The sequence below is a fragment of the Ursus arctos genome, unplaced genomic scaffold (genome assembly GCF_023065955.2).
Source record: "Ursus arctos isolate Adak ecotype North America unplaced genomic scaffold, UrsArc2.0 scaffold_25, whole genome shotgun sequence".
Taxonomy (NCBI): domain Eukaryota; kingdom Metazoa; phylum Chordata; class Mammalia; order Carnivora; family Ursidae; genus Ursus; species Ursus arctos.
The window spans coordinates 40,719,470-40,732,717 of NW_026622930.1; the positions used below are offsets into that span (position 1 = coordinate 40,719,470).

A 13,248-nucleotide genomic window follows, 5' to 3' on the forward strand; every position below is an offset into this window, starting at 1 on the left:
AAGAATGAAGCATTTATCCTGTCTGTCCTGTATAAACTGTATTTCAGGGCAACCAAATAGTTGACAAGAAAAGATCTTTATAGAATAATAACAGATAATAAGTATAGAAAGAATGATATAATTAGAATATCAGCATTTCCAAAACCCTAATGAAAGAATGCAACTAGGTAATAATTATCAAAGTTGCTAAAACTTTCAAGGAAAAACCTAGTAGGGAACTTTATATTGGATGTATAATGAACCTAATGATCGATCTTAACATCGTAAGACAAAAAGAAAACCAGACATTATGTGTCTCCTGATATGCTGTAACAGTGAATACACAGCAACGCTAATCAATACATATCAGAAAATGAATCTGAAAAGCCGTAATACATAACTGCCAGTTGACAGAAAATAATGTGTTGAATGATGTGACTGGTTCATGAATTGTGACACATGGATCACACTAACGTAAGATACTAATTATAGAGAAAAATAGTGTGCCGTTTATGGGAACTCTGTATTAGCATCACAATTTTTCTGTAAATCTAAAAGGATTATAAAATCAAAACTGATCCAAAAAGAGAGAAAGAGACATAAGAGACACATGAACCAAATGCAATGTGTGAAATACGCCGGAATCCTGTTTCAAACAAACTATGAAGACACTTAGGAAAAATGAGTGGAGAAATCTGAACCCTGACTGTGGTTATATTTTTTCAAAGTATCTTTTGTCTTAGAAATGTCTATGAAATATTTGTAAACAAAAAGACTTATCTGAGAATGGCTTTAAAATAATTGGGAAAATGGAGCACAAGGTACAGACGAAACGAGACTGATATCAGACTAATAATGGCTGAAGCTGGGTGATGGGTTTTTTCCTTTTTTATTTATCCCTCATGCTTTCCATAATAGAAGGTTGAACAACAGGAAAAAATAAAGAATTGGAGCCACTGAGTACAAATGACTCTCCAGGAGTATCACTGGGAAGGAGAGCAAGACGCGGAGACACATGTGGCCGGGGAAATGAGTTTTACAAGTTTTTTGTTAAGATACTAGACACATTTGGGGGCGCCTGGGTGGCTCAGTCATTAAGCGTCTGCCTTCGGCTCAGGGCGTGATCCCGGCATTATGGGATCAAGCCCCACATCAGGCTCCTCCGCTATGAGCCTGCTTCTTCCTCTCCCACTCCCCTGCTTGTGTTCCCTCTCTCGCTGGCTGTCTCTCTGTCACATAAATAAATAAAATCTTAAAAAAAAAAAAAAGATACTAGACACATTAGTAGGTACGTGCACATACCTTGTAGCTTGCAGATTTAATTCCATCAGGAACTTCATCCTGAAAAAGAAAAAAAAATGCTTTTATCAGACATTTAGTCTATCTTCTGAAAAAAAATTAAGTTTCTCTAATTTATGGGATTATTTTTATTTTTTTAAGTTTATTTTATTTATTTAAGTAATCTCTACACTCGTCGTGGTGCTCGAACTCATGGCCCAAGATCAAGAGTCACATCTCTTCCAACTGAGCCAGCCAGGCGCCCTATGAGATTATTTTTAAATTGAGAATAGTTAGGCAGTTTTTATATTACTTCTTAAAAGTAAATAAAACCCCAACAACAGGGGCGCCTGGGTGGCAGAGCGGTTAAGCGTCTGCCTTCGGCTCAGGGCATGATCCCGGCGTTATGGGATCAAGCCCCACATCAGGCTCCTCCGCTGGAAGCCTGCTTCTTCCTCTCCCACTCCCCCTGCTTGTGTTCCCTCTCTTGTTGGCTGTCTCTATCTCTGTTGAATAAATAAATAAAATCTTTAAAAAAAAAAAAACCCAACAACAAATTATTGTATAGGTTGCCAATCACATATTTTATTACTTACATAATAGCATGGAAATGTAAAAATAGTCACTGCTTTTGATGCTCAAACTGTCCCACACTGGCCACCAGGGGGTCCACAAAGTGATCTCTACACCCAATGTGGGGCTTGAACTCACAACCTGGAACCTCTCTATAAACTGAAAGCCAATTATTTATTACCTTTACAATGGGTCAGAACAACATTCTTTCCCCTCCGTTACTAATTGGCCAATGTGAAAATGAGTAACAACATCTAGTGTTAGTCCGTGAATAAGAAATGAGCACTCTGGTGGTTAAATCCTTTTGGAGATCAGTTCAGCAAATGTATCAACAAAATTAAAAAGGTACACATCTTTTGGGCTAGCAATTCCACCAGGATTTTCACTTACTAAAATAACTGGACAGATGTTCAAAGACCATAAAGCAGTAATAAATATTGTAAAGGTGTCAATTCTGCCGAAATTAGTTTATGAATTTGGCATGATACAAAAAAAATTAGAAACCATCTAAATATCTGGTCTTAGAAAAAGAATTATACACTGAGCTAGTTCAAAGTCTGGAAAGTTACACAATACAAGGATTGTCTCTGTGTCGGTCCTTCCCTTTCAGCAGGTATAATCTATTTCAGAAATATACTTAGCACTGTAATGGGGCCCTGCAGTTTAAAGAGTACTTACATGCTTATGTCTATTCACAGCATCACTTTGAGGACAGACAGGTCCTATAGTTCATAAGTGGCCAACACACGACTAAAAAACAGTGTCATTTTCCTCTGAAAAGAACTAGGGCTCCTTAAAAAATAGTTGATTCCAAGACTGGAACAAGAAATATACAAGGTGGGGCACCTGGGTGGCTCAGTTGGTTAAGCGGCTGCCTTTGGCTCAGGTCATGATCCCAGGGTCCTGGGATCAAGCCCCGCATTGGGCTCCCTGCTCAACAGAGTCGGCTTCTCCTTCTCCTTTTGCCCCTACTCCTTGCTTGTGTGCTCTCTCTCTCTCTCAAATAAATAAAATCTTAAAAAAGAAGGAAAGAAAAGAAAAAAAATTTTTTTTTAAAGATTTTATTTATTTATTCGACAGAGATAGAGACAGCCAGCGAGAGAGGGAACACAAGCAGGGGGAGTGGGAGAGGAAGAAGCAGGCTCATAGCGGAGGAGCCTGATGTGGGGCTCGATCCCATAACGCCGGGATCACGCCCTGAGCCGAAGGCAGACGCTTAACGACTGCGCCACCCAGGCGCCCCAGAAAAGAAAATTTTTTTAAAAAAAGATGAGATTCAAATTTTCAATAATTGTAAAACCACTTGCCTATTCTGACCAATGTTAATAATGGCCCATTTAACGTATAAGTGTAATTAAATGCCTTTATTAAGTATCTGCCATACTTTTAGCATGTTTAATAAGTCATACATAAGAACGCTGTTGAAGCGTCTGCCTTCAGCTCAGGTCATGATCCCAGGGTCCTGGGACTGAGCCCGTGTCAGGCTCCCTGCTCAGTGAGAAGCCTGCTTCTCCCTCTCCCACTCCCCCTGCTTGTGTTCCTTCTCTTGCTGTGTCTCTTTCTCAAATAAATAAATAAAATCTTTTAATTTTTTAATTTTTTTTAAGATTCTTATTTATTTATTTGACAGAGAGAGAGAGACAGCCAGCGAGAGAGGGAACACAAGCAGGGGGAGTGGGAGAGGAAGAAGCAGGCTCCCAGCGGAGGAGCCTGATGTGGGGCTCGATCCCATAACGCCGGGATCACGCCCTGAGCCGAAGGCAGACGCTTAACCGCTGTGCCACCCAGGCGCCCCTAAATAAAATCTTTAAAAAAAATAAAATAAAATAAGTCATACATAAGTTATTGGTAAACTCAAATTTCCACAACCAATGTTTCCTATTACTAAATATAAATGCTAGAACTTAGGAAATAAAATGAAACGGTTAAACCGATGATATCACTTTAATGATATTTTCATAACAGAGGTGGTTTCACAAGTTAATGCTTGAATTTTCAAAAAGTTTTATCTGTGAGGATGAGTATAATTAAAGACCTGATTCTCATGTATCTAATGATAAAATACCCATAAATAATATTTTTCTATTTGCTTTAATTTCATATGCTGGATAGGTCTATATAGCAATATTTACACATATAAAAATAAACCACTCAAAATTATAGCACCACTTCATACCCATTAGGATGGCTATTATCCAGAAAACAGAAAAGAACAAGTGTTAGTGAGGATACAGAGACATTGGAAGCTTTGGGCATTGCTGGTGGGAATGTAAAATGGTACAGCCACTGTGAAGACAGCATAATGTTTCCCCAACACTAAACAGAGAACCACCATATGATCCAGTAATTCTAATTCCGGGTGGGTATACACCCAGAACTGAAGAACTGAATGAGGCATGCAAGCCGACACTTGTGCTCCATATCCAGAGCAGCATTCTGCACAACGGCCAAAAGACGGGAATAACCCAAAAGCTAATCAACGGGAGACTGGATAAATGAAACGCAGACTCACATACGATGCAATATTATTCAGCCTTAAAAGGGAATGAAACTCAAATACGTGCTACTATGGATAAACTCTGAAAACATGTTAAGTGAAACAAGCCAGACACGAAAGGACAAATCTTGTAAGAATCCCCCTTACACGAGGTACCTAGAATAATCAAATTCATAGAGAAAGAAAGCAGAATAGCAGTCACCGGGGGCGAGAGGGAGGGTGGAACGGGGAGTTTCTGTTTAATGAACGTGCAGCTTCCGTCTGTGATCAGGAAAAAGTTCTACAACTGGATGGTTTGATGGTTGCACAACAAAGTGTACTTGATGCCAATAAACTGTACACTGAAAAATCGTTAAAATGGCAAATTTTATGTTATGCGTATTTTACCACAATAAAAAAGTAAAATAGAAATATATGCTTTTAAAGGGGAAAAAAAGGCTTTGTTGAAAGTGTAAAATTCTGTTTTCAGAGTAAAATTCTTCAAATTTTAATGTTCTGAGAATTTTTTTTTTTTAAGATTGATTTATTTGTCAGAGAGAGAGAGAGAGCACGCACAAGCAGGGGGAGCGGGAGGCAGAGAGAGAAGCAGACTCTGTTTAGCAGGGAGCCTGATGCGGGGCTCGATCCCGGGATCCCAGGATCATGACCTGAGCCGAAGGCAGCCGCTTAACCAGCTAAGCCATCCAGGAGTCCTGTTCTGAAAATTCTTAATTAAAACCAGGTGTTTTGTCCAATCCCTCCCCACGGAAGGAAAACACTACACCCATGAGAAAAGGAGGGATTTTGTTTCCACTTTGATTTCATGGCATTATACTATAAACACAACTTTGGGTAAGACATAAGAAGAAAAACAAACATCAAGCCAAAGAACAATTAATCTCACTAGCAAATCAAAGGATTATATTTATCACAAAATTTAAATTCTATTATTATAAAAGCAGGATAATTCAAAATAGGTTTTATATTAGTAAGCTTAGGTTTTGTTTTAAAGATTTATTTATTTATTTATTTATTTATTTATTTATTTGAGGGAGAGAGAAAGTGTGGCGGGGGAGAAGGAGAGAGAGAATCTCCAGTAGACTCCCTGATGAGCACAGAGCCTGATGCAGGGCTCGATCCCAGGATCCTGAGATCCCGACCTAAGCAGAAACCAAGAGTTGGATGCTTAGCCGACTGAGCCACCCAGGCACCCAAGTTTACATTTTTAATCTATAAATATCAAACAATGTTATATTTAACCTAAGGATTGAAATGTTATTTTAGTTGCATTGCCCCTTTTTAAAAATTGCAATTATTTGAAAAAAGATGTAACAGGTCTTAAATGTATACATGGTTCTTACCGACTGACAAGGCTTGACAGCACAGTCTCTTCTCCCACACTGGCTGATGTCATTCCAGAAAGGACATGGCCTCTTCAGGTTTACCTATAGAATAACAGAAAAGGTTATAAAAGTAAGAATCTTGAGATTATTACTGACAGGCGTTGAATTAGGATGCTATAACCTGGTCATGCTATTAGCTGCAATTCTTCTTTTTCTTCCACTTCCCAGCTGCCAAGTTCCAGTGATTGTATCAATGTGTTAGCTTGTGTACGTAAATTGGTGGACTTGGGTCAGAAAGACACAGACAGCTACTAAAGTGTCCCTGAACAGAAGGTGACTAGGGGCCAAAGTAGCCCATATCACCACCACTCACATGATAGTCTTTCTAAGCAGTAACAGGCATTTGTGAACTCAGATGAGAACTACACACTCCAATGATCAGATTTTCTAAACTTTTTCTGCAGATCTCTCAAGTGACTAGTTAAAATAATATAGGTCAGAATAAAGTCATGCTGGGGCGCCTGGGTGGCACAGCGGTTAAGTGTCTGCCTTCAGCTCAGGGCGTGATCCCGGCGTTATGGGATCGAGCCCCACATCAGGCTCCTCCACTATGAGCCTGCTTCTTCCTCTCCCACTCCCCCTGCTTGTGTTCCCTCTCTCGCTGGCTGTCTCTATCTCTGTCAAATAAATAAATAAAATCTTAAAAAAAAAAAAAAAAGAATAAAGTCATGCTGCTCAAAAAATTTAATTATTTTAATTAAGTGGAGTCATACAGTATTTTAGAAAAGTATGAATCAGCAATTTTGATAACAATATAATAGTTTCTGTTCTGACTTCAATTTAACCAACAAGTTTCTAACTCCAGAGTGCAAAACTGAGTTGTTGAAATTAAAAGTATCCAAAGGATAGTTTCAGAACCACATTGTTCACTCTTGCGAACTGAATTGTAAATAATGGCCACAATATTGATGCTCAACAATTCCTAAGAAAATGTAGTTATCCATTTAAACTGTAAGTATTCTTGTACAAAAAAATTAAAAATAAAAATACCTTGTAATATCTAAAGTAGTCGCTTTCAAGAAGCTTTTGTAGTCTTGGGAAGAGCCTGTAGTTATTAAATCTATCGATGGTTTCAACGTCACAGGTACAATCATCCAAGTAACCACTAACCTGTTAAAAAGAAAAGGAAATAATACATAAAATACCGTAGGCACACCAGGGTTCTTCTTCCTCAAGAGGTTATGATTCAACCAACTCTCATCATCCCTCCTCCTCCAATTTTCAGAGATGGGGTATGACAGTAATCTAATAATGCTATTGCTCTTACTGTATACCTAGCGGAATGCAGTGGCGCTGTTTGTAGGGGGTACTGAGCTCATCATCACACGTATGTGGGCATATACACATGCAAAGAGTTGGTCCCCTGCAGCCACTCTCTAACCCCACCCCAGGCCTGACCAGGAGTAGGCATCTAACCCAAACCAGGCCATGGTCCCTGCTCCAGGAATCTGGAATTGAGAATAAGAAGAGATGTCTCTCCCTGCATGTAGACCACCAAACAAGTAAACTTGGACTATATTCCACCATGTGAGCCGAGGAGCACATAAGCCAGTCCGAAAATTTTTAAAAGATACACAGTGAAGCAGAGACAGGAGATAGAGAACACATGCTACATGGATTCCCTGGGGGTTTCCAGCACCTACTTCTCCCCATCTTTCTTGAAGCCCCACTTGCATTCCCATTCTTGGCTTTCCTGAGACTCATATTCCTAAGATTCAATTGTCTTTGTCTTTCCTTTTGTTTTTTTTTTTTAAAGGTTTTATTTATTTATCTGACAGAGAGAGAGACAGCCAGCCAGAGAGGGAACACAAGCATGGGGAGTGGGAGAGGAAGAAGCAGGCTGCCAGCGGAGGAGCCTGACGCGGGGCTCGATCCCAGAACGCCGGGATCACGCCCTGAGCCGAAGGCAGACGCTTAACGACTGAGCCACCCAAGCGCCCCTGTCTTTCCTTTTAGTTTCCAACAGGATGTATAGTCTGGAGACAAGCTTAGTGAAAGTATAAAAACAAGTGATACTACTGTATTTATAAGAGAAACAATAATTCATTATAAGGATCTAACAACTCTCAAATATTAGGCCATGCTAATTTGTCTAGGTTAGAAACAGTGCCTATACAAATCACTTGTATCGGCAGCAGAGAGATAGCAAATTGACCACAAAGCCAATTCTGATCTTCAAATGCTTAAAACTAACGTCTTAACTGTAATTACAATCATACAATGTTATCAGAAGTGAAACTAAAAGTCTTAGATGTTTATTTGGGGCCAGGCAAATACCTCGCAGAACTACTTACACATTGCTAACATTGTAACATCATAAGTAACAAATACATCATGATTTAAGAAGAGTAACTAGATTTTTTTTTTTTTTTTTAAATACAGGGCATGCTGCAGAAAAGAGATCCTTATCATAATTTGGTCTGAATATCTGCATTACAAACTACTTTGAATTACATTTTAGGGAGACTTATTATAGAAAAAAAAATTTTTAATCTACTGGTAAGTAAGCAAATAATGCTTTATTGAAATACCAAATGTAGGTGCCTTCCCTTTGGAATACATAAAATCCTGCACTATCTTTTAATTTTAAAACATCACAAAACAGGGGCGCCTGGGTGGCACAGCGGTTGGGCGTCTGCCTTCGGCTCAAGGAGTGATCCCGGCGTTATGGGATCGAGCCCACACCAGGCTCCTCCGCTATGAGCCTGCTTCTTCCTCTCCCACTCCCCCTGCTTGTGTTCCCTCTCTCGCTGACTGTCTCTATCTCTGTCAAATAAATAAATAAAATCTTAAAAAAAAAAAATCACAAAACAGTAATGCAAAGTTTTCACCTAAGAGTGAACATGTTTGCACGATAACAGATAACACTTTGGATGATGACAGCAATATTTAAGAGCTAAGATTTTACATAATTTACCTAGTCTTCTTTTTTTGGACTAACTCGGGTACTAGAAATCTCATCTACATATTTTGTTACTGTAATAACTACTTTCATTTCATATGCAAATTTGTCCTTGTTTCCTGCTAAAAATTCTCTGAGCATACAATAACCTTCGGCTTCTAATTTGGGGTAATAACAAAACAAAAAGTGCTTCTAACCTAGATGATTTGATTTTTCGCACCTCTTTCTTTCAAGCATTAAAAACAGAACTTCTAAGGACATAAAATAGCTACTGTTTTTTCCCCTTGGATACAAATTATTATACAAAGGAATAACAGGCACAAAGACTGCAAAGGCCAAAGGGACACATGCCAAATAGAAACATTAGGTCACAAAAAGAAACAAGCACACACACACACACACACACACAAAATAAGAGAAAGGGTCTGAAGCTTACTTTCCCCCTTAAGTAATTCATTTTTAAAAAATGTGTCCACCTTTTCCTTTTCAAAGATTTTATTTATTTATTTGAGAGAGAGAGAGAGCACAGAGGGAGAGGGAGAAGCAGACTCCCCGCTTAGCAGAGAGCCCGAAGCAGGACTCCATCCCAGGACCCTGAGATCATGACCTGAGCTGAAGGCAGATGCTTAGCCGACTGAGCCACCCAGGTGCCCCTTAAGTAATTCATTTTTAAGGTAAAAATCTGTTTTTGAAATTCCAGCTCAGGCATCACCTCCTTTGGAAAGCTACCCCTGGGGTACCACTCAACCCCTGCTGCCTTAACTGTCCCTATGTGCTCCCACGACACCCCACATACTCCTACATACAAATTACCTCACGTATTGGATTTATCTATTTCACTTCCTCCCTCTAGAGTTTAAAATTCTTGAGAGCAAAATCATGTTTGTTCATTTTGTATTCCTAGTCCTTAGCATTGTACTTCTAGAAAGCACACAGTAGGTGCTCGATATTTATTTGTGGAGTGGATGTATGAATGAATGTTTCCACGAAGGCTGTCCTCGCTCACTGGCACTCACTGGAGCCCAGCACCAGTCTCACGATGACTATGGACTACCATGTCACCTACGGTGGTGCTCGGTGCTCTAGACCACACGAGCCCAAGCGGCAGGAATGCACTCAGAGCACTGAAGGCGAGCAGCAAAGGTAAACAACCCACTGTGTGCAACATTTTACCGATCTATACCTTAACCACAAAGGAAGCTAGAAGAAGCCCCAAACCATAAAGGAATACAAGACGCACAGAGCAGAAATGGCTTATTGCCCGAAGACCTCAAAGAGAGAAGATAGGACAATGGCAGATTTAAAAATCCTCTGACCTTTACCTTAGAAATTGAGTAGGAGGTATTTCCAACTACTACAAAAGGTAGCAGGGCCGTAAGGAGGTGGAGCAGGGGTGGAGGAGTTTTCAGTAGATGGAGAGGGCCCAGCAAAGGAGAGACAGGAAGATACTCAGAAATGCAAGCCACGTGACCGTTCAGCTAAGCCTGCCAACAGGCAAAAACCCAATCCCTGGAAAGAGTCTGGCAGGTATGATGCCACACCCAGTTCTAGAAACTAGAGAACCATCCATGTTACCAGAATAGAGTCTCTGGGAAAGACAAAGGAAGAAATCCAGTGAACAGACCCAGAGAAGAATCTTGGAAACAAAGCAACGTCCTAGTACCTAAACTAAGACCAAAAGATGAGTGCTGATCTGGAACAAGGATGACTCGACACTAATGCAGCTTTGGGATGTGCTAAGGCTGCTGAAATAATTGCCACACGATCTCCTAAACTGCAACGGAATTCTGACCCGACCATAGGAATCTGAATGTTTTGTTTACTGCACCTCCCCCACTCCCTGCCACACACATACACAAAGCCACTGATGCATGCTGAACTTGGAAGCCTCGGTGCTCTAGGCCTCAGGTGGCAATCAGCCTTGAATAGGGGGCCAAACTAATAGGGGGCAAGTAGAAGGCCCTTGCTGAGGGACAGTAGATATAAGGACCAGGGTAGGCCTCACATAACATCACCCAGTTTAAAATCCTAGTCTCTAAAGATCTGAAAAGCCTTTGAAGGCCTTCTGCGGCAACCTCCCAAGCACACAGCAGTGCCCTCCCACACACTCTCAAGGAGGCAGTGCGTAACAATAGTCAGCACCAAGGCCCTGGGGTCAGGCCTTCTCGGGGTTGAATCCCATATCTGCTACTTATTAGTGATTGATCTTACCCAAGTTTTTTTTAACCTCTTTAAGCCTCAGTTTCCTATGTCAACACAAAACGGCAATACTAATAGCTCCCATCTCTAAGAGCTGATATCAAAATGAAATGACAGAATAAATGGCCAGTAAATGTTAGTCAGTATTCTTACCCTACCGCTATTTAAATGCTTCTAGTGAGAGGGATCTTACTATTCCCCAACCCACAACATTTTTTTTTTTGAGAGAGAGAGTGAGTGTGTGCACACACGCGCACGGTGAGTCAGGGGTGGGAGCCTGGGCGGAGAGGCAGAGGGAAAGAGAATCTTAAGCAGGCTCTATGTACGCCTAGTGCAGAGCCTGATGTGGGGCTTGATCCCACGACCCTGAGATCATGACAGGAGCCAAAATCAAGAGTCAGATGCTTAACCGACTGAGCCTCCCAGGCACCCTTACATTTTTTTAGTAAGAAAAAAAAAAACCCATCCAGTTTGCAGCTAAAATTTTCCAAAAATTTGACATCTCTGGCCCCAATGGAACACAGTACTTGGTACCCAACAGTGAGCTGCAGAGGTAGTCTCAAATACTTTCTCCGCAGACTCTGACTGGTTTGGACCAAATACCAAAATATAAAAATGCAAGAGAAAAGAAAATAACACAGGCCTGCTTGTTCACTGTTTTCTGGTTAAAGGTATCCTTTAGTTTATAATGAAAGAGAAAACAAAACAAAAACACTTTCTAAATAGTTTCCTTATGTGCCAACGACTTCTAGTCCTAACATAGACTATCGTTTTTTTCCTGAAGCACTGTGAGAATATATTCTTCATACTTGTATGAAATACCTTTTAGAAGTGTTCAAAGTGTGCTTTTTTTTTTTTTACAAGACCTTTAGTTGTATTTACTTTTATAGTAGTTTGTGACCATCAAAAAGAACATGAAAACTATTCATTGAAAGAGTTGAGTGAGACACCTCTGTTAATGAAAGCATGGAAACTCCAAAGATTCTATACTGGGTAGCTGGCACCATTCTGAGGACATGGAAAGCTACAAGCTACTTCTGCCTTAAAGCCTTAGTCTTTAGAACTTTAAATTGTTGTTGTGACCGCAAGTGTAGCAAACAATGTGAAACGTGCTTTGTTCCACATTCTTTGTTCAAAAAGGCCTGGAATGTAGGAAGTACTCAGAGTCAATGGATATCTCTCCAGTATAACCTGTTTCAAAGATTCCTCTGACTAAGTTTTAATCCTGGCTTATTTCCACCTACCACGCAACGTACTACCGAGTGTCTCTTCCATGGTTCAGCGACTCTGACTAACAAATAAAAACTACTTTCTAAGTTGACCCAAACAAGACATTAGACAGGTAAATCTGCTAAAATACACGTATGCAGAGTGCATCTATAAAATGAAAATAATCAATTCTGAAATAGCCATTTTGGATTATCTGAGCTACTAGCGTTTCATTAGCCTGATATTTACTGCGCTCAAGTAAGCGGGTCTGAGTGTTATCAGCACTAGCATGTTAACGATAAAACATTCTGACTACATGGGAGTTTACAGACTTGTTTCTAATTAATTTAAATGGAAAAAACGTGTCCATACCGACTCCATATCTGGGCTTCAATATTTCTCCTGGGGTTAAAATGCATCCTGGGAGTCCATGAATTGGGATTAAAGTTCTGTTACATTCATTCTCTCTAATGGTACATAATGGGGAGAAGGAAATTTGAAACTCTGTCAAAAGCAAAAACAAACAAACAAAAAACTAAACAAAAAAAGGAAAATAAGAAAGTCTGAAGAGTCTCCATTTACTTCAAGCCCATACCTATTATTACAACAAATAATACAACTATTATTTTGGCTTAAAGAAAGGGCAGGTCATGACATGGGGTTCTTTACACAGACTATATAGACTTGCACACCAAAAGGGAAAAAAGGCCAATTTTCTGCATAAAAAAATTTTTTTAAATTTTAAACAAAATGATAAAAAGAAATGGGGAGCTGTATATAAGGAAGATTGATAAGTCCCTAGAAATTTATCATTTATTTGCAGCAACTAACACTGAAGCACTGTTATTTATTGGAAATAACTTACAACATACAGTGAAAACAGTTTTAGTAGGATTTGATGTCAACAGGCATATGCAGTAATTGACTAACTTGAAAGATTCATTTGGAGCCATCAACCCATCTGAAAGATCAATTCCAAAAAAACATGCAAATAGCTCGCTAAGCAGAGTAACTGAAAGAATATACTCCTGCTAGCACAGTGCTCACATCCTGTACTGTAACTTACCTAAATACTTGCAGAGTACCAATTACGTACTAGGCTCAGTACTCTGGAGTATCAAGAAATGGAACTAAATTTTTATATTTTTAGTTTATTTCTTGATCTCTCAAAATGTATTCACCATAGGGCTCAGTAAATGCTTATTGAATTTAATCTGATTATTTATAGA

At 39.7% G+C, this 13,248-nt stretch overlaps 1 protein-coding gene across 3 annotated transcripts in view; it reads right to left on the reverse strand.

Moving 5' to 3' along the window:
* ERO1A (endoplasmic reticulum oxidoreductase 1 alpha) overlaps window positions 1-13,248 on the reverse strand; it is a 48,604-nt gene that overhangs the window by 32,468 nt on the left and 2,888 nt on the right. For 2 of the 3 annotated variants that reach the window (XM_057318521.1, XM_026480375.4), the window contains exons 2-4: window positions 6,700-6,819; window positions 5,668-5,751; window positions 1,282-1,320 (exon numbers count right to left, since the gene is read on the reverse strand). In XM_057318521.1, coding sequence (XP_057174504.1) covers window positions 1,282-1,320; window positions 5,668-5,751; window positions 6,700-6,819 — 243 coding nt within the window. Of the gene's footprint in view, window positions 1-1,281; window positions 1,321-5,667; window positions 5,752-6,699; window positions 6,820-12,391; window positions 12,520-13,248 lie in introns of those variants that run through there. The other variant, XM_026480376.4, reaches the window with a different exon arrangement.